Source organism: Heterocephalus glaber, unplaced genomic scaffold (genome assembly GCF_053883595.1).
Source record: "Heterocephalus glaber isolate CG9 unplaced genomic scaffold, H.glaber_assembly_v1.0 deba00000621, whole genome shotgun sequence".
NCBI classification, from domain to species: domain Eukaryota; kingdom Metazoa; phylum Chordata; class Mammalia; order Rodentia; family Bathyergidae; genus Heterocephalus; species Heterocephalus glaber.
In genome coordinates, this window is record NW_028258153.1 from 32,944,084 (window position 1) to 32,965,100 (window position 21,017).

General features: G+C 36.9%; 2 protein-coding genes across 4 annotated transcripts in view; one reads left to right on the plus strand and one right to left on the minus strand.

Annotated features, from left to right (window-relative positions):
• The window catches only part of Cenpp (centromere protein P), a 200,818-nt gene that overhangs the window by 113,177 nt on the left and 66,624 nt on the right, over nt 1-21,017 (plus strand). The window lies entirely within an intron of this gene.
• Nucleotides 1-21,017, minus strand: part of Ecm2 (extracellular matrix protein 2) — a 44,958-nt gene that overhangs the window by 17,137 nt on the left and 6,804 nt on the right. For all 3 annotated transcript variants that reach the window (XM_013067568.3, XM_004870079.4, XM_087206348.1), the window contains exons 2-5: nt 17,252-17,552; nt 12,211-12,399; nt 8,374-8,856; nt 5,871-5,986 (exon numbers count right to left, since the gene is read on the minus strand). In XM_013067568.3, coding sequence (XP_012923022.1) covers nt 5,871-5,986; nt 8,374-8,856; nt 12,211-12,399; nt 17,252-17,534 — 1,071 coding nt within the window. In that variant the 5' untranslated portion in view covers nt 17,535-17,552. The remainder of the gene's footprint in view (nt 1-5,870; nt 5,987-8,373; nt 8,857-12,210; nt 12,400-17,251; nt 17,553-21,017) is intronic.

The window sequence follows — 21,017 nt, forward strand, 5'->3', positions numbered from 1 at the left end:
ACATGATAGAATCCCACCATAGGAAACAAATGGAATCCATAAAACAGATGCAAACAGATTTCCAGGAGATTAAAAACTCCTTCGAAAGGCTGCGCAGCAGAATGAACCAATGTGAGGATAGAATTTCAGATCTAGAAGATAAGATTGCAATTACTGACCAGGAAAAGAAAAACTGCTTTAAAACCGTAAAGGAACACAAGAAATCAGCAGGTGTTAGACGATGCAAAGAAGAATAACATAAGACTGATTGGAGTCAATGAAGAAAGAGGAGAGAGTGCAGATGACATAAAAAAAGCTCTTCACAGAAGTGATGGCAGAAAACTTCCCAAGGAGGGGGAAAGAACTTGACATACAGATAAGTGAGGCATATAGGACTCCAAATAGCCTGGATCAAAAAAAAAAATCTACACATAGGCATATAATTGTTAAGATTCCAGAAACACAACAGAAGAACAAAGTTCCACAAGCAGTCAGAGAAAAGAAACAAATCACATACAAAGGAAAGCCCATCAGAATCACAGCAGACTTCTCAACACAAACCATCAAGGCAAGAAGAGCTTGGAGTGACATATTCCAAGCCCTAAAAGAAAACAGCCTCCAACCCAGATTGATGTACCCTGCAAAACTATCTTTCAAAATTGATGGAAAAATAAGATACTTTCATGATAAAGAGCACCTCAGGAACTTCATGAATACCAAACCGGCACTCCAAAAAATTTTAGACAATACCCTAGGAAAAGACAATGAGGATCACAACCCCAGGAAACCCAGCAGAATGAATCCATTGGGAGTGACAAATTAAACGCAAAGGGGCAGAATCCAACAAAAAGAAAAAGTAACGACAAGGCTTTTAAAACTTTTAACTTCATCTCCCTAATGAGTGTATAATTCAGTCTTGTTATTGTACTGATTAGTATTTTTCTGATTCTAGAGTTGCACACCTTTCCTTGTGCTATACTGGCTCTTTATCATCTTATGTCTACTTTTTAATTGAGTTGTCTATTAATAAACGCTTAGAATTCTTTATATATTCTGGTCATAGGTTATATGCATTGTAAATATGGTCTGTTTAAGGACTAATTTTCATTTTAATGATGTCATTTAAAGTTCTAGATTTTGATGGAATCTCATTTATCAATGTTTTTCTTTTATACCTCATGTCTTTTGTATTCTAAGTAGTTCTTGTCTACCCTGAATTCATAAACATTTTCCCTTACAATTTCTTCTTAAAGTTTTATACTTTTAGGCCTTCTTATTTAGGTTCATAGATCCCTTCAAGTTATTTTCATGTATGGAAATAAAGGGTTGAGGTTAATTTTTTATGTACGGATACCAGTGCCATTTGCTGAAAACACTATCTCTTCCTCGGCTCTTGAATTGAGTTTATATTCTATAAAATGCTAATGTTAAATAATTTTTCAAAACTCAGTGGGCCATATATGTGTGGTTCTATTTCTAGATTCTCTGTTTTATTCCAATGATCTATATGTCTTTCCTTACACCAACACTGCCTTGATTACTGTAGCTTTAGTAGAAATCTTAAAATTAGGTACTAAATGTCTTCCAACACTGTTTTGGTTTTTTTGGTTTTTTGGGGTTTTTTTTTTTAACTTTTCTAGGTCCTTTGTACTCCTACATAACTTTTAAATTTCAATATCCAATTCTTCATTCCTAGCAAGTATACACAGACCTGAATTTTTATATATACCTTGTGTTTTCTAACCCTGCTAAATTCAAATACAAGTTCTAGGGGCTCCTAGAGATTTCTTCGTATTTTCTCTGTAGATGATCATTTTATCTGCATATAACGATTTTGTTTCTACCTTGCCAGTCCTATCCTAATTCTGTCATTTTATTGCCAGACTATTTTGGTGGGGCGTAGATTTCAAGGTTTAATAGACAGATAAAGAGTAAGCATATCTGCCTTTGTTCCCCATCTTAAAGAGAAAGCATTGTATCTTCTCCATTCATATAAGGCATTCTCGCTGGAAGTATGGAGTACATGTCTTTAATCTGTTGAGAAGGTTCTGTCCTACTTCTAGTCTCCTGATAGCTTTTTACCATGAATAGCTGTAGAATTTAGTCCAATACTTTTTCTCCAACTAGTGACAGGATCATAGGGCTTTTTCCTTTCCTCTGTTAAAATGATGACTTTTGGGGGTGGATCTTCCAATGCTGAACCAACCCTGCCATCCCTATAACAAAACCACTTTCTACATCCTGCCAGATCTGACTTCTAATAGTTTGTTTTGTTAAACAAATTTCTATCTATGTTCATACTTTTTTCTTCTATTATCTTTATCAAATTTTAGGATTAGCACAATGTTGTGTTCCTAAAATGAGGGGAGAAGTGTTCCTGCTTTTTTCTGCTTTAATTGTTGGATATAATTTATCAGTTAAAATGTATATGAGCCTGCTGTTGTCATATAGGTAGGTTTTCAAGCTAGGAATATACTTTGTTTAATAGGTGCTATTCAAATTTCATATTTCCTCCAGAGTTAGTTTCATTAATTTGTCTTCCAGGGTACTCCTTAGAAGTTGTCAAATTTATTTCAAAAAAGATTTTTGTAATATGCTTTCTATATCCTTTTAAATTCTTTAAAATCTGTGGTAATGTCTCCTAGATCTTGATATTGTAATTTTAAAAATGTATAATATTGTGCAACAGGAAGAAAAGGTCTAAAAGAGCAGGAGAAGTGGGAGGGGTAGGGGAAAGGAAAAAAAAAAGAAAAAATAGCAGAAACGGAAAAAAATGGAAACAAAGTCTTTGCAAAGGGAAAGACCCTTTGGAAGGGTGGAGGGGTTGATGGGAGGGCAGGGGAAGGGGAAAAAAAATAAGAACCAAGATACTCATGTAATGGTACAAGATCCCAATGATGAATGTAACTGTGTTTTATACCTAAAATGCACCAATAAACTTAAAGGGGGTGTGGGGGGGAGACAAGGGAACCTCAAATAAGAAAAGAGTAAAAAGCTCACCTGCCCTTTCCCTGGGCTTAATTAAAAAAAAAAAAAAAAAAAGCTTCTGCACAGCAAGAGAAACCACCAACAGTGTGAAGAGACAACCACAATGTGGGAAAAGATCTTCACCTGCTGTTCCTGAGACAAAGGTCTACTATCTTGAATCTGTAAAGAACTTAAAAAACTCAGACCTCCCAAATTTAAAGACCCAATCTGAAAATGGGCATCTGAAATGAACAGACATTTCTCACACAAAGAAGTAGAAATAGCAAATAAATACATGAAAAAATGTTCAACATCACTGGTCATTTGAGAGATGCAAATGAAAACAATGCTGAGATTTCACCTCACCCCAGAAAGAATGGCTGCTATCATGATATCAACCAATAATAAATGCTGGCAGGGCTGTGGGAAAAGAGGAACCCTGCTCCACTGCTGGTGGGAGTATAGACTGGTGCAAGCACTGTGGAAATCAGTATGGAGATACCTCAAAGAACTAGGACTGGAAGTCCCATTTGACCCTGCTATTCCACTGCTGGGTATCTTCCCCAAAGAATTAAAAGAATCATACCACAGTGATATATGTGCACCCATGTTCATAGCAGCACAGTTTATAATAGCCAAAACTTGGAAACAGCCCAAATTCCCATCAACTGGAGACTGGATAAAGAAAATGTGTTTTTTTAAAATATAAAATGGAGTACTACTCAGCCATAAAAAATGAGACATTAGAGACATTTATAGGTAAATGGATGCACATTGAGGTGATACTCTTAAGTGAAATAAATAGGACACACGTGTAAATACTGAATAGTTTCTCTATTGTGAGAAACTGAAAGTGTAAATAAGGACTAAAAGGTATAATAGATAATGTGAAATAGGAAGAAAAGGGTCAAAGGGGAAGGGGAAGTGGGCGGGGTAGGGGAAAGGAAAGAAAGGAATGGAATTAATATGAGAAAATGAAAAAATGGAAACAAAGTATTTGTAAATAGGGAAGGCAGGGAAGAGGGAAAAATAAGGACCAAGAGAGATTATGTTAAGGTGCCAATTTCCAATGATGAATGTCATTATATTGTAAACCTAAAATATACCAATAAATTTAACTTTTTAAAAAATTACCATTTTTATTTCTTCACATATACAGCCACACAATGGGCACTCTGAGGTAGCACTAAAAGTTTCACAAACTTCCATGTCTCTTGGTTTAGTAATGTCCAGGCCACATAGCATTACTCTCCCTACCAAGTAAATATTATCTCGATAATAGCTTTTATTCTCATGCATTTGCAGCAAACTATGTTTGAGGACTTTTTATATTCCACTCATCCATATTTATATTGCAGCTTTAGAAAGTTAGAGAAGAAAACACAAACTGAGAAAAGAAAAAAACAAGAAAAAAGGAAAGCTACTATAAATAATGGATCAGTCATATTTTCCTAGGTCTGAGGTTTTCACCTTCATAGCAATAGATAGAAATTTCATTAAATCATGCATTAATCTGAATCTGTCATAAGTGCTTAGAGTTAAGATGATGGTTTTTAATTTATATTTTTTAAACTATTTCATATGTACACATATGAGTAAAAGGGTCATAATGTAACACAAATTACTGTTAATTTTCAAAACGTGCTGTAAATATCACAAGCTATTCATATGTGGTACTCAAACAACTGACTACCTGCAAAAGTGTATTTCCCCATTTATAGTTGCATGTTTGTTGGGCAAACCTGGCTTGCAGCAACAAAAATGGAGAACTCAAATTGAGCAGGCTTTAGTGAAGCCACATGGAATGATACACGTCTCCAGTGATCGTATTCTAGTTTCAGATTTACAATAGAACAAGAGAATCCCCAAGCCAGAAAAGGAGGTAATCTGCTACAGTGTTTTTCTTGTGACCAAATACAGGATATGTATGACTTCTATTGCCAGCTGTTGCTCAGTCAGAAAGAGGGACAGCATGAAGCAGGTACGGGGAGCCATATTATCTGTCTGCTCAGACTCCAGGGGAGAACCAGGAGCTGAGAATGCAAGAGGACAGTGATATGTGTGAGATTTGTCAGAAGACCCAGAAAGCCATCCAAAGGAACAAAGTTTAAGCTAATGAGATATAGTGTTTTACTTATGGCTCTTAAGGCACACACATTTATGAATTTTTTTTTTTTTTTTTTTTTTTGGTACCAGGGATCGAACTCTGGACCTTGTGCTTGCAAGGCAGGCGTCAGAACCACTGAGCTAAATCCCTGGCATGAATTTTCATTTACACACACAAGCCTTTAACTTTCTCTATCTTCTATTTTTGTTGCCGTGAAATTCCTTGATCTTGTCTTTTCCTTTTTTAAGAAAGAATTTTAGTTAGATCTATTTCCTTCAAAAGTCTACTCTATATTATTTCCTATCCATTCTATTTCCCTCCTCCCCATCCCACCGAATACCGATTTTCATCGTAACCTGTTTGTTTTTCCAGAACCTGTTGCCAAAGTATCTTCCACTAGATTTTGGCCATTGTCCAAAAATAAGACAGCAATGTCCTGCTGGCCTGAAAATGCTCATAGGGATTTCATATAAGCCCTACTTTATTCCTAGATAAAGCTTCATATGCTAAGATGTTAGATTTCAATGTTTTCAGCTACCTGGGACAAAAGCAATCTATAAATTGAAAGCATTAATTATGTCACAGATCCATTTAGGTTGGTACATGTAAGGTGAGACTAAAAACATGTAAAACAAATTATGTTTAAGAGAAACTTGAACATAGTTTAGGGACATCAGAGAAGGAACTTCCATAACGCAGAAGAAAAGTCAGTTAAAACCTTTTTGCTTTTCCTTCCCCACTTCAGACTACAGCTAGTGGAAGTCATAGTGAAGCCATTCACATGGATTGTTATGTACAAATTCGAGTATGTGGTTACCTTAAATGCTTTTGGACCTATGGCTGAAGAAGTGATATTATTTTTGCTCAGATCAAGCCTTTCCAGATTCGGTAGTCCATTAAATGCTTCATCCGGGATGGAAGTGATAGAATTCCCTAGGATACGCAGCAGTTGTGTTAGACATATGCACATATACATACTTGTATACATGTGTATAGGTGTGCACATGCATATCAAGAGAGAGCTTGGTCTGAAGGATAAAACAATACTTAGAACAAGGACGGGAAATATATAAAGAAATGCTTGTTTGAAAAATAACCTTGGGACTAGACCATCATAGTCAAAATTTTCTAAGGATTCATCTGTACCTCATGTTTCAGATGAAGCTGCTTAAACAGCCAGAATGCAGTCTGCTGGACAGTACTAGAAACATTATACATCAGCAAAAAAAGTTTTTCTGCAAGATTATACAGAAACTGATTTTGTTCTTCATATTTTTCCATTGCTATTTCCCTGGAATGGGAGCGTGATGTTCTTTATCCAAGAAATTACTGGCAAATCACTCCCTTCCTCTGAGCATGCTTCCTTCTCTGTGTAAGAAACTTGGGAAGATCATCTCTCAGACACTACCCCCCAGGTCTAACATTATATCTCTCTTTTCTCAGAGAGGTATAACAAATCTACAAAGTTCTCTGTGTTTCAATTTTAAGAATTTTTGTTTCTCCAGGCATCGTGGTGCACATCTGTAATCCAAGCACTCTGGAGATCAGGCAGGAGAATCACCACAAGTTCAAGACTGAACTACACAATGAGACCCTGTTTCAAAAAAACCAAAAAAAAATTTTGTTTTTGTTTTGACACTTTTTTTGGTAGCAGGGATCGAACTCGGGACCTTTTGTGTTTTGATACTTTAAGTACACTATGAAATGATTTTTAAAAAATGATTTTAGACACGGAAAATAACCTTTCTAGAAATAATACATACTATAAAAACCATAGAGTGCCGAGTATGTAATCTCAACACTAGGACGCCAAGGCAGGAAGATCATAAATTCAAGCCCACCCTGATCAATTTAACAACTTAGTGACAACCTGTCTCAAAAGGGCAAAGGATATAGTTCTACATGAAGGCCATGGATTCTAAGACCTAGTACCACCCCCAAGACACACACACTCCAGGCATGGTGATGCACACCTGTAATCCCCATACTGAGAGAGGCTGAGGCAGGAGGATTATAAATTTGACTTCCACCTGAGACCCTTGGGTTTGATCCCCAATACCAGGGAAAAAATGTAGCAACCTTCTTATAAAACAAAGACATTATAGCCCAACATGGGTTGTTTATCCTTCCCAAACACATTTAGTTTTCTTAAGGTAGAGCATTCTTGGCAGGCTATAGGGTAGGGGTGAGTAACTTGCTGGGCATGAGAGAAATTCATTAGGTGATATGAAAGTGGGATGAAAGGCTCTGTTAGGAAAGCCATGGAAGCTTCTAGTACACTTGACACTAGCAGCATCCCACTGCAGATGGCCATTCCTGCTGGAGTATGTAATCCCTGTCCTCAAGCCCACCCTGCTATACTACCACTAGCCAGCCCCTCATACCTTATCCTGCTGTCCCTCCACTCGGAACCCTCCCAGGTGGCCTTACAGAGACATAAACAAAAGGTCTGGAAACCATATTCCTACTGAGATGGCTGAAGAGAGGAGGAAACAGCTATAAAGTGCTAGCAGGTGACGAGAGCTATGGGAACTCCCCAACACTGCCAAGGGCAATGGTGAGCCACCTCGGAGAACTGTTGGGTGGTCACTACAAAGTTAAACATGTAATTTCCCATCTCACTCTGCAGTTCCACCCCTGGGCATAATCCTGGAGAAATGAGGTCATAGGTCCACACAGACATTTGTATGAGGATGTTTATAGCAACTTTGTACACATTCGCCTCCCAGTGGAAAACAAGCCAGATATCTTCTCACTCGTAACTGGCCTTTCATACAACAGGACACTACCTAGCGATAAAAATGAACTGACATATCCAAAACAAACATAGGACTCTCAAAAGCAATAGACACCCACCCAGAAAAGCTCCATATTGTGTGACTCCATTTATGTGACATTCTCAAAAAGACAAAAGCATAGGAATAGAAAACTTTTCTGTCATGGCCAAGGGCTAGGGAAGGTAGGGAATGAAGAACTTTGGGGAGTGATTAAAATGTTCTATATCTTGAAGATGATAGTGTGTGTACAGCTGTATGTATTTATCAAAACTCAGAACTATACACTAAAAATCTGTTTTACTGTATACAAATTATAGCCCATTAAAGCTGACTTTTTAAAAGGTACATGGGGAAACATCTAGTTTGGAGGTTGCTTTACACCTAACAGCCATTTGCAGTAAGCTTCTCTCTTCTATAGAGTTCATATATATGAAGACGATTAAATTAGTCTGTATTGTGAAATTGAAACATAGCATTCATAGAGCAGTGAGAGTCACGTTTATATCTAAAGCACAAAATAAAACAGAAGTCAACATTTCTCACCCACGAGCTTCAGACTCGTTATCTCTGGGGCCATCAGTGGTGGGATCTGGGTGAGGGCAGCATGGATGCAGCTGATGGTCCTATAGGACAAGGAGCAGCCACTGGGCAAGCGAGGCCTGCCTCTGGGGGGAGCAGGGATGGGGAGCTGGCAGGGCATTCGGAACACATCTCCTCTTACAGTCTCTTCTTCTTCCCCTTCCTCCTCTTCATCCTCCTCCTCCTTTCCTCTTCCACAGCGTGGCTGTTGATGTGCCAGCCTCCCGATCTTGCCAGGTCTTTGCTTTCTCTCTCTTCTGCGCTCTCCCTCACTGTGAGGTTTGCCCTGATCTCTATGTCCAGCGGTCTCTTTCTTGTACTTTATATCTTCTTTAGATTCTTCTTCATCCTCCTCAGATTGAAGTGCCTCTTTTCCAAATACTTGGTCCATTTCCACCTGAAGAGGTGGCAGTTGCTTAAGATGTACATTGGTAGGTTCTCTTTGTTCTGAAGAATCACCAGAAAATTCAGTTCTACCATTTAACATGCTATCATTGACTAGGGAATAAGAGATTAATGACCATGCAGGGAAGGAGGTAGCAGGGGCAAGTTGGTGGTGTTAATAAGAGGAAAAATCATAATGAAACAAGGTTAGTGAATATTATTCCCTCCAGGTGTTTGAGTGCCATTTAAAGATGAAATGCATCTTCAATTTTTTTCTTGAAAAGTTTTATTCATAACTATTTCTGTTTTATAAGATCTGTTATAGATAATTTTTCATGCCTCTCTGCCCTATTGCTAGTTTTTGCACTAAATAACATGTATTTTTGCTAGAATATAATGCTGCCTTGGGACTAAGGAGGGAATAACATTGCTACATGATGCAAAATGAAAAACAGTCTTATCATGAGCTTGTGATATCATCAGATGTGATACCTTTATAATAGATACTGTTCCATTTATTTGGGTCTTTTTGTTTTGTTTTGGTTTTGGTTTGGTTTTGGTTTTTTGAGACATGGTCTCACTGTGTAGTTTAGGCTGGCCCAGAACTCACTATGTAATGCAGGCTGCCCTCGAACTCGTGACAATCTTCCTGCCTCAGCTTCCCAACCACTGGAATTACAGATATGTGCCACTGCACCCGACTTGGCTTATTTTTTATATAAGAATTTAGAGACTGTCTTTAGGTATGAAAAGTTAAAACAGGTGTACAGTATGGTAATGAAACTGCTTTTGTTTATAGATTTATTATTTTTATTCATTTTTCTCAGCTCCAGGGGCCTGATGACATACTCTGAAGTCAGAATTGTAGGGAACAGGGAAAGGGGACATTACCTGTACCCCTTCAGTGGGTTCTGGTCTCCTGTAAGCCAGGACAGCACAGGTGAAGTAAAGAATTAAGACAGAAAACAAGACTTAGAGAAGAAGCTGGATTCTGGCCCTGATCAGTGCTGCTCTAGGCATTAAAGATGAAGGCACCCGAGCTTGCCACTATTTATTGCATTCATAGGGAATAACAGATGACTCAGAGGGTGGTGATAATCCTAAATTGACAAGGATCTTATAATTGAAGGAAGCATCAGATATCTCGGAGGGTGGCAGTAATCCTATGACGTGAGGCTCTTATGCTGATGAGGATCTTATGTTGATTAGGACAGTAATATGAATAAAGATGTTCTTACAGTAGGTGGGATGAATTAAGCTGATAAGGAATTTATCCCTCCCCGGGTGAAACCTTTCTCTTACTACTTGGTTCTCAAAGAACCAGGATGTCTTCAGCTGCTGTAATGTTGCCCTTGAGTGTCACAGCATCACAGGACCATTGAGGTCTTAGCTGTGACCGGAGGCAAACATGGATTTATATTTCAGCATGACATAGCCAGCCTGTAGGCAAGAAGACTAGGCCTAATCATAATTTAATTGTGAAATGATTTTTCCCCAAAATTATGTAGAATGGCTCCTAACATAGAATTATAAAGTTCTCTTTTTCTCTGATGAATTCCCTTCTTAAATCGGTTTTGCTACCTGAGCTTTATGCATAGTATGCCGGACCTAAGTGCTGTTGCTTTTCTGTAGACACATGCACTGGAGTGCTGTTCATCATTCCATGATGCTGGGAACAGAACAGATAATTATAGAAAGCCAATCTATATTTACATATAGCTTTATATCTGTGGCAGAACATAGGGAAGACGATATAAGTCTAAATTCAGTCTCACCTGGTTGTGGTGGCACCTGCCTGTAATCCCAGCACTTGGGAGGCTGAGGCAAGAGAATCAGAAGGAGATAAGTGGTAGATGGGCCAATACCATATGCTTAGAAGCAGATGGCTGTAAACTGGGCATGGTGGAACATGCCTGTAATCCCAGGACTTGGGAGACTGATGCAGAGGATCACTGCAAGTTTGAGGCCAGCCTGGGCCACATAGTGAGTTCAAGGCCAGCCTGAATTACATAGCAAGACCCTGTCTCAAAAAACCCCTAAAATATTAATTAATTCAGCCTCACCCTCTGAGTGAAGAGTTCTAAGGAAAACTGAGCTTACAGTGCACAAGTTTTCCTCCATCAAAATTTATAAATTCATTTAATCACCTTTCTATTTTCATTTAATGTTATGTATAAACTGCTCTCAGGAAATATAATTATTTGAAGAAATTACTTGTGATGTCAGTTCAGTATATATTATAAAGTCTGGGGTTTTTTCACATCTTTCACAAAACATGCAGAAAAGAGAATAGGAAAAAATTGGTCAAAGGAAACTAAAGCTATCATATTGAAACATTTAAAATCCTTCCCGTATATTCCAAGTTTATTTTTCCAAGATAATTACAACATTTCAAGAATATGTAAGTGTCTTGAAAAATGTCTAAGAATTTCTGGATCTTGTCTTATAAATCTTGTATTTCACTCTAAGTGATCAATTTCATTGAACACTTTTCTAACATTTTTCAAAAAGCATGTTTCAGTGAAATAATTGATAGTATGAAGCAAAACACAATTCTTAAAGATTCTAAAGTTCTTCTTGGCAGGAGACTTTGCTAAATAACTACCCCGTGATCATCTATGTGTGAGAGCAATCTACCTTGGTTATAGACAAAAGAAATTGTCCCTATCCCTGCCTGTCAAATTATTTAACAAGTGTTTACTTGTTTTCATAAGTAACTGGCTAAGCTTTTTTTTTTTTTTAAGCTCTTTTTATATTTGGCCTCTTCATATATGAGGCCTGGGCTTCCCTCTCAAGCCCCCCCCCCCCAACTTGGCTAGGTACAAGCCTCAAGGAAGAAGAGGTCAGGGAGCATCCAACAAAGTTCATACTGTGACTTGAACACAGGAGGGCCACACTAGAACACAGTGCTCTCGCCATACTTCTGTACGTCCCCAGAGTTACTGAGGCCATGCTGTGGATTGCTCTGGTACCTTTGAATGCTTGGGAGTAGCCAGGAAGGTTGAAGCTGCATTCTATCCAGTTATAAATCACTCCTCCTTTGTTCTTATGACATCAGATAACTGGACCCAAGGTGATTTGGGTTAAATGAAATAATGCATGTACAGACCAAAACATAGCCCTTAATTCATAATAACTCAGGGTCTGTTGTAGAAATCTTATTGCTATCTCCAAAGCTAAGGGTCACATGTGGAATGTGGTCTGGTCCACATTTACTCATTCTGATAGAGCTAGAACTTTAAGGCCACAATCTATTATTTCTATACTCTACCATATACTGCCCCGAGTATTTCTGTTTATCAGCATTGTGCTTGATAATTAGGCTATTATAGTTTATACCTTAAAGTAGCGACAAAACAGAAACAAAGGAATTGACTAAATCACACATGGTGTTTTGTTTTGGCTACATGTCTGTACCAGTATCAGTGCAGACTGGGCAGCATTCTCCTTCAGGTGTAACCGTGTAGGTACATGTCTGGGGTTGACACATGGTTTCATCACAAAGCACTCTTCCATCTGAGCAGAGGCAGGTGGTACAGGGGTCAGGAGACCATACCGCTTTGTTGTACATGGTCATGCCCTTCACCAAGCATTGTCCCTTCTTTCCTAGAAGAACACAATAATAGACATTTAAATTACTTATTCAGTTGCCCGCATCTCTGAATAGAATTAAATGCTATATAAAGTCAGACTGATATAACTGCGCAAGAATAGAATCCTGTGTGTTTATACACAGAGTAAAAATATCCTACAAACATAGCCCCTGGAAATGCTTTCCACTGACTCTCTTTTCAGCTCCTCTCGCTAAGCTCTTGACAGTGACCTCCTGATGATATCTGGACTTCGGATTGCATATTCATCTTGCATCTGTCTGTCAGGATAGGCTGAGTCACACAATAAAACAAGCCACCCCCAAATTTTAGTTCTCTCATTCAACTGAGTGTCCAGTGTGGGCACACAGGGCCTTGGCTCATTTTAGTCACTTGGTAATGGACAAGAGGCTTCCTTAAGCACCTGCACTAATTGCCACAGTGGTGAGAATGGGAGGTTGCAGATTGCAACTTGAGTTCTAAAAGTGTCTAACTATATAACCCAAAACAGACTGTCTGGCTACACCTAACAAAAGCAGTGTAGTTTCCTCACACCCTCAGAGAGCTAGAATAGCACTGAAAACCAGCACAGCATCTACTCTTATTGCTGTACACAGGGGGAAAAGTCAGATAGATAGCAGACTTCCATGGATTTCTTAGACACTGCAGCGCTTTTTTGAATTACTATGTTATTAAAATACAATTCACAGACCATAACAGTTACCTACAAAGTGCACGATGCAGTACATAGTGCACATGTAGGTTTGATACACCTGTGTTATAATAAAACATTTAATTAAAGGAAGCTTTGTTACTTATATATTAACTATATTATATGCAGCCCAAGACAATTCCTATTCACTCGGTGTGGGCCAGGCAACCCAGATGTGCCATGGACTAGACATACCTCATGTACTTACCCACTCTACCTATACCCTATCAAAATTTCAGCAGTGGTTGATTGGTTGGTTGGTTGGTTGGTTTTCCAGAAGTGGAAATGCTGACCCTCAAATTCTTATAAAATCATAAGGGATCCCAAGTAGCAAAAAACAATGTTGAGAAAAAAGAACAAAGTTTGAGGTCTCACACTTACAGATTTCAAAACACTACAAAAGGTTTGCCACAAAGCCATTCTAATCAGCTTATGCCAGCATGAATAAAGTAAGTTGAGACATATTTTCAAGAAGTGTGGCAAGACCATTCAGTCAAGAAAGAAAAGACTCTTCAACAAATGTTGAGACAACTGGATACCCGCATGCAAAAGAATGAAGTTGAACTCCTACCTTACTATATCAAATATAGAAATTAACTCAAAATGGTTCAAATCCCTAAATGTAAAAGCTTAAGACTGAAAAACTCTTAGAAGACATATGAGTAAATCTCCATGATCTTGTAATTGACAATGGATTCTTAAATATGACACCTAAAGCACAAGCAATAAGAGAAAAAGATGAATTAGACTTCATTAAAATTTAAAGTATAGTGCATCGAAGGCTGTTGTCAAGAGAGTGAAAAGGCAACATACACAATGAGAAAAAATTTTGCAAATCATATATCTGATTAGTGTCTAATATCTAAGACATACATAAGAACTCTCACAGCTCAGCAACAAAAGGACAATCCAATTATAAAATGGGCAGTCCAGGCATGCCTAGAATCCTAGCACTTGGGCAGCTGAGGCAGGAGGATTGCAAGTTTGAGGCCATCCTGGCTACAAGCAAGATGCTACAAGCAATACGAAACAAAAATGGACAAAGGACTTGAATAGACATTTTTCCAAAGAAGACCCACAAGTCATGAAAAGATGCGCAACATCATTAGTCACTAGGGACATGGAAATCAAAAGCACAATGAAATATCATTTCATACACATAATCAAAGAGAAAAAAATTATAGGATTACAATATGTCCTAGAAGTTGTACTCCTAGGTTTATACATAAAAGAATTGAAAACATGTTCAAATAAAATTTGTACACAAATATTCATGGTTGGATTACATACAATACCTAAAAGGTGGAAACAAACTAAATGCCTATCATAAAGTGACGAATAGATAAACAAAATGTGATCTGTATATACAAGGGAATGTTACTCCACCTAAAAAGGAAAGAAGGGTGATGCAGGCTAACCATGGATAAATGTTGGACACATGCTCATGAATGAAGCCAGAGCACAAAGCTACATTTTATGTGATTCCATTTACATGAAATTTTCCAGAACAGGCAAGTTTATAGAGACAAAGAACAGATTAAGGTCTGTTAAGGTTGGAGATAGAGAAAAATGAGTTTTGTACAGGATTTCCCTTTGAGGTGATGAAAATGTTCAGGAACTACTTAGTGGTGGTCATTGCATAATTGTGAATGTATTAACTGCCACTGAATTGTATATTTGAAATGTTAAATTTTATGTTATATGTGGTAATACAATAAAAAGAAGTACTTTAAGAACACTGGAAAAAATTTGAACCATTTAAAAATGTTTAGTATACATCTGCTACACTTTTTTAAATGGACAATCACCTGTATTACGTTTTTTTTTTTTAAACCAGCACAGTAGCATGCGCCTGTAGTCCCAGCTATTTGGGAGGCTAAGGCAGGAGGATTACTGGAGCCCAAGAGTTGGAAGTTAGCCTGATCAACATAGCAAGAATTTATATCAAACAAAAAATTGAATAAAAATAGGAATTTTAAGTGCTTAACAGTTTATCCCAAGCATTGTTCGGGCAGGTGTCATTTCAACCAGTTTGGTTCTTGTTTGCACAATATAGACTCATATGTTTATTTGTTTTATGTCAACTATTGTTTGCATACCTTTTAATTTAGAACATTGTATTTGGCTTTGTTGTTTGTTTCTAGTGAAATCTAATAATAAGTCCTGGTTATTTCCTTTTTTATTTTACTATTTATATTCTTTCTTTATTTTACTAATTCACATTTATTTGTGGAAAATAAACTAATTTTGTGCTACAATCTATAAAAACTTACTGTAATTACATTAGATATAATTTTTATACTTATCCAGAACTCAATGGTATTGTTTTACAATATAAAATGGATACATTTGGGACACTGAGACTGAATAGGAAGGAAATGCAAAAAAATCTGCAAAAGAAAAAACTGGAAAAAGGAAGAAATTTTAGCGTATCAGAGAAGAAAAGTCTGTTATGAAATGGAAAGACAAAAAAGACATCTCCTTATTGTCAACTATTCATAATACAGAAATGATAGAACCTGAAAGAAGAAACAAAACTAAAAGAAATTCACCAAATAATTGAAAAATACAAGATAGCAAAACACCAAGCAGGACATCCATCATCTTCTTCACCATTAGATATTTTATTGAAGATATACCACAAAACAAAAAAAAGGAAAGTCCAACACAACAGCATAAAATCTGTTGTTCAAAAAAAGACAATAATACAAAAAGTATTTGGAAAGATACTAGATCCTACTGTCCAGATTATAATGCTGCATTTTGTGTTGAATGTTTTAAGATATATGACACACAGAAAAATTATTGAATAAATTTTATAAAATTGTCACTTTTTTATTTCCTGTGATATCATAAAAATTAACAAAATGGCTGGGGATTTAGCTCAATGGTTCCACTGCCTGTTTTGCAAGCACAAGGACCCAAGTTCGATCCCCGGTACCAAAAAAAAAAAAAAATTAACAAAAAATGTGCAAGTTTTGGTCATCTTGTATTTAAATAATTGGACTGCTAAGTGATTAAAATAGACATGAGATCATACCATGTGTACTACTTTTAGCCTTTTAATCTGCTATTATTATGCCTTGCATATCTTTTGACTTGAATAAGAAAATTGATTTTAACATTTATCTTTAGGAGTTATGGATATACTGTTATTATACTGTACTGTAATAATCATTGTAATTGATTTCTCTAACTCTTTTTTCCCTACTCATATTTTGTATAGTTTGAATTGCCTACTTTCACAGTAATTGTGTGTTATTACTGTTAACTTTGTGGAAATAATAGTTTAGAAGCATTTGGCTTTATTGAGACAATGAGGCCTAGAAAAATATATGATAATATTTTTTGTCTTTTCAATGTTTTATTTAATGGTAACATACCTAAAATACTTTTTCTTCTAAACTTGGAAAAAAATGGATCATTGAATACTAGTTTTTAATTGGACATAGTGGCACACACCTGTAATCCCAGCTACTCCGGAGACTGAAACAGAAGAATCACAGGTTCAAGTCTAGCCTCAGCTACTTTAATAAGACCCTGTCTCAAATTTTTTAAAAAGTTTTAAAAGGCTGAGGATGTAGTTTAGTGTTGGAGTGCTTGCATAGGACATGCAAGGCCTTGAGTTCAAACTCGGTACCCAAAACAAAAATAAATAAACCCTCTAAATAAAACCCCCTAAATAAATATGAATATTTATTCGTATATTCATTTAACTCTTCAAGTTTTAAAAATCCATAGTGTAGTTTACATCAAATAAATTTAGTGGCTTTCACTCCGTTCATGTTTGAAAAAACTCTGTTTGAAAATATTTAATAGCCATGTGTTCTTAAAGTCATCTGAGTAATTTCTATTCTAAATGATCTGTCATAAATGAAGAAGCACTTTGTAAATTAATATGTATATAACATGTATTATGATTACAACTATATAGATAATAAACATACTAGAAAGAAACAAAAATGATAACTATGATTTTATAAATACAGTGGTAGGATAAGTATTTTTTATTTTTCTAATCATTTTGTATCAATATATTCCTGAAATGATATTTTTTAATTTGTAGATTAAAACAAAAGGTAATATAATAATGTGGAGGCCCTCATTCTCTGTCTGCTTCCCCAACCCTCTCTCTTCTCTCCTACCATTCTTTTACCTGGTAACACATTGTAGCTTGATTCTACTTCAGGAAGACTTAGAAAGGATTCAAACTTTTCCTCCAAGCTGTAATCAAAGTTAACGATGGGAAATCTCGCCATTGGTGTAGCAGTTGTTTGCTGAATTCCATGCTGTCTGTTTGACCTATGGTTAAGTGAGGAATTTTTCTTCAGTCTTCTGTGATATGTCTTCTTCATTTGTTTCTTAGGAATTTCTTCATTTTGTCCAAAGTCAGTTTGAAAAATAAGCAGAAAAAAGCAAAACAAAAACGCAAACTTCATCTTATTTTTCACCAATTTCTAGAATGAAACAGAATTTCAATGTTAGTAGTGACTAAGTTTTTGCCTTTGAAAAGGCAATATTTGTTTATAATTGCTTGTATGCCTCAGTAGGAAGTCTTTGAGAAATATCACTGATATAGGCTATACTATAGTGTTACTGCCAAATCATAATTTTAACTTTTTCTGTCAAAATCAAAGAACTTTTCATATATTTATTTCTAGACCCATCTTGAGCAAACTTTTCTATGAAAGGCTAGATATAAATACTTCAGGCTTTATAACTATCCATTCTCTGACTAGTTCCATTCTCTGACTATTCTCTGAATAGTTATTTGGCACTACTTTGTACCATGGTATCAGCCATAAGTGATAGGTAAACTACTGTGGCTGTGCTCCAATAAAACAATCATTGCAGTAAAGACAGTGGGCCAAGCTGGGCATGGTGGACCATGCCTATAATCCCAATGCTCCGGGAGGCTGAAGCAGGAGGATCACAGGTTCAAACCCAACCTGGGTAACTTAATAATTTAGCAAGACCATATCTAAATTTAAAAAGAAGGAGGCTGGACTTGGACCCTCAGGTGTAGTCGGCTGACCCCTTAGTAGGCCTCACCATGCTGATTTTTGGCAATTAACTTGGGAGAGCTCTTTCCACCAGTCTGCTGAGGTGCTATGTAACCGAGATCACCCACAATCCATTTTCCAGCCCTCTTGTTTTATTATTCACTATTTTTACAATTTTCTTTATTGGGCAGGGGGTGTGATTGTATCATATAAAAGTAACTATGAAATAGCATCAGTGTTGAGGAAGTAAGACACAAGAAGAATAACTTGACTGGATCCTGCACATGGTGTAGCCGAGAAATAACTATTAGGCACTGTTGGTGTAAAAGCAGCATTGTGACCTGCCAGTCTGGTGCAGTCCCTGTAAAGGTAGTATGGAAAAGGAAAAAAACCTCTGCAGGTGACTGCAGGAGTATAATCAAGATTCACCCAGTGAGGCTTTCCTGGATCCTGCCACAGAGAGTGCTGGTGTCGTTTCCACTACCTGTTGGAAACCTGCAGCTGAGACAGTTTTCTTCAGTGCGCTCCTTCTTCCTTGCCTGGCCACCCTTTTTCTGTGGCCTCCTGCTCAGGTCCCCTTGCTGTCAGTTTTCCCTGAGATAGCCTCTGTGCAGAGGCCAACATCCATTCCCCATAAGAACTCTCCTGAACTAACCACTCCACTAGGAGTAACATGGAACTTATTCCATGGGTAATTGTCATTTATGAAAAACTTACAGCTAACATAATATTTAGTGGTGACATATGTTTTTGCCTTAAGATCACAAACATTGCAATGTTTGTTCACACCACTTCTGTTCATTTTGCTGGATTTTCTATCCAATATAGTAAGAGAAGTCCAAGAAATGGAATCCATCCAGATTGTAGATAAACACCATTTTATAATCTTCAGAAATATATTTTTAATATGGAACAGGAATGTTTAATAACACTCAAATATATTTAGTCTTTGTATAAAATTTAAGACTAGAATTTTCATTCTTAGCAATTGTAAGCCAACACTTTATAAAAAATTCAAACATTGGAAAGGAAGTGGTAAAACTGGCTTTATTCACAAATGTCTAAGTCATTTATGTAGAAAACGTTATAGAATCTGCCAAAAAGATAAAAGCTTCTATAACTAATAAGAGAGTTTAGTAAGGCTTCAGATATAAGATCAATCTACAAAAAAGGGCTGAGATTTAGCTCAGTGGCACCATGCCTGCCTTGCAAGCACAAGGTCCTGAGTTTGATCCCCAGTACCAAAAAAAGGACAAAAACAAAACAAACAAGCTCAATCTACAAAAATCAGCATTATTTCTGTGTGGTAACAACAATCAAAGACAATTTAAAAATATAATACCATTTATAATACCATAAAAATATGAAACACAATACTACTGTCTATTCTGAAAACAATAAAGTACTGTTGAAATAAGACCTCTGTCAATGGAAATATACACAATGTGTATAGATCAGTTGACTCAATATTGTTAAATTCTCAGTTCTCCCTCACATTCATCTATACATTTGTCACAAAGCCCGTCAGAATTCTAGCAGACAATTTTGATATAAATTGACAAGCTGATTCTGAAATCTAGATAGAAACTATAGAAGATGCCAGCTGTACTTTAGTGAGAGTATCAGTGATTGGCTCAGTTCAGGAATATGAATTGACTGTGAGACAGGGATTTCCGTGCCATGAGGGAGCTTTGGAGAGTCATGGATATGCTAATTTTCTTGATTGTGGTTATAGGTTTACAGGTAAATTTAAATATATTCACTTTAATTTTCAGTTACCTCTACTGCTTTATTTGGACAGGGCCATCACTTTATGTTCTGAATAAGAGAACTACTGTTTGAAGTCACACATCCAAATTATGGAATGAACAAAATTCACAGACTAAACCTGGCTGAGGTACTTAATGCACGGGGAAGTCATTGTGGAGAACTTTGGAACCAGCCTGTAGGGCTGATAGCAGTTTAGAGCTGAGGTCAGGAAATTATGGACCAAAAGCTACATTGGGACTGCTACTTATTTTTGTACAACCTACAAAGTAAAATATTTTTATTGTTTCTAAATGGTTAAATAAAATTAGAGGGTTGAGGGTAGAACTTAGTGGTAGAGTGCTTGCCTACCATGTACAAGAACCTGAGTTTGATCCCTACCAACACATACACACACACGCACACACACACACACAAGCTGCATTCAGTTTTACTGTAGCAAGTAAGGCTTAATTAGTCTAGCCATAAGTTCATTCAAAAAAAGGGGAGGGGAGAATCTGGAAATGTAGCTCAGTGGTGGAGCACTCCCTTGCCTAGCATGCTAAAGGCCTGGGTTCAAGCGTCAGCACCACCAGAGAAAAAAAGGGGTTGGAGATACAGTTCAGCAATAGAACACTTGTCAGGCATGCACAAGGCCCTGGGGTAGGGTTAAAAAGACAAAGAAAAAATGAAGAAAAATATTTCATGATGGATGAAATCCCATGAAATTAAAATTTCAATATATAAAAAATTTCAATATACACCTCCATAGCCATTTATTTATGTATTGTTTATGGCTATGCATTACAACAGCAGAGTTCAGTACTTACAACATGAGTCACAATATTGGCTGCAGAAGTTAAAATAGTTTACCGCAAAAGTTGGCCAACTCATAATTTAGAGCAATGCTCCTCACTTGGGGGTGATTTTGCCCTCTCCCCAGCCTTTTTTTTTTTTTTTTTTGAGACAAGATTTCACTCTGTAATTTAGGCTAGCCTTGAACTCACTATGTGGCCAAGGCTGGCCTTGAACTTGCTACGATCCTCCTGCCTCAGCCTCCAAAGTGCTAGGATCACAGATGTCCACCATCATGACTGATTTGGAGATGTTTTCAGCAGTCACAATTTGGAGGAATTGCTACAGGTATCTACATGAAGCTAAGGATGCTGCTAA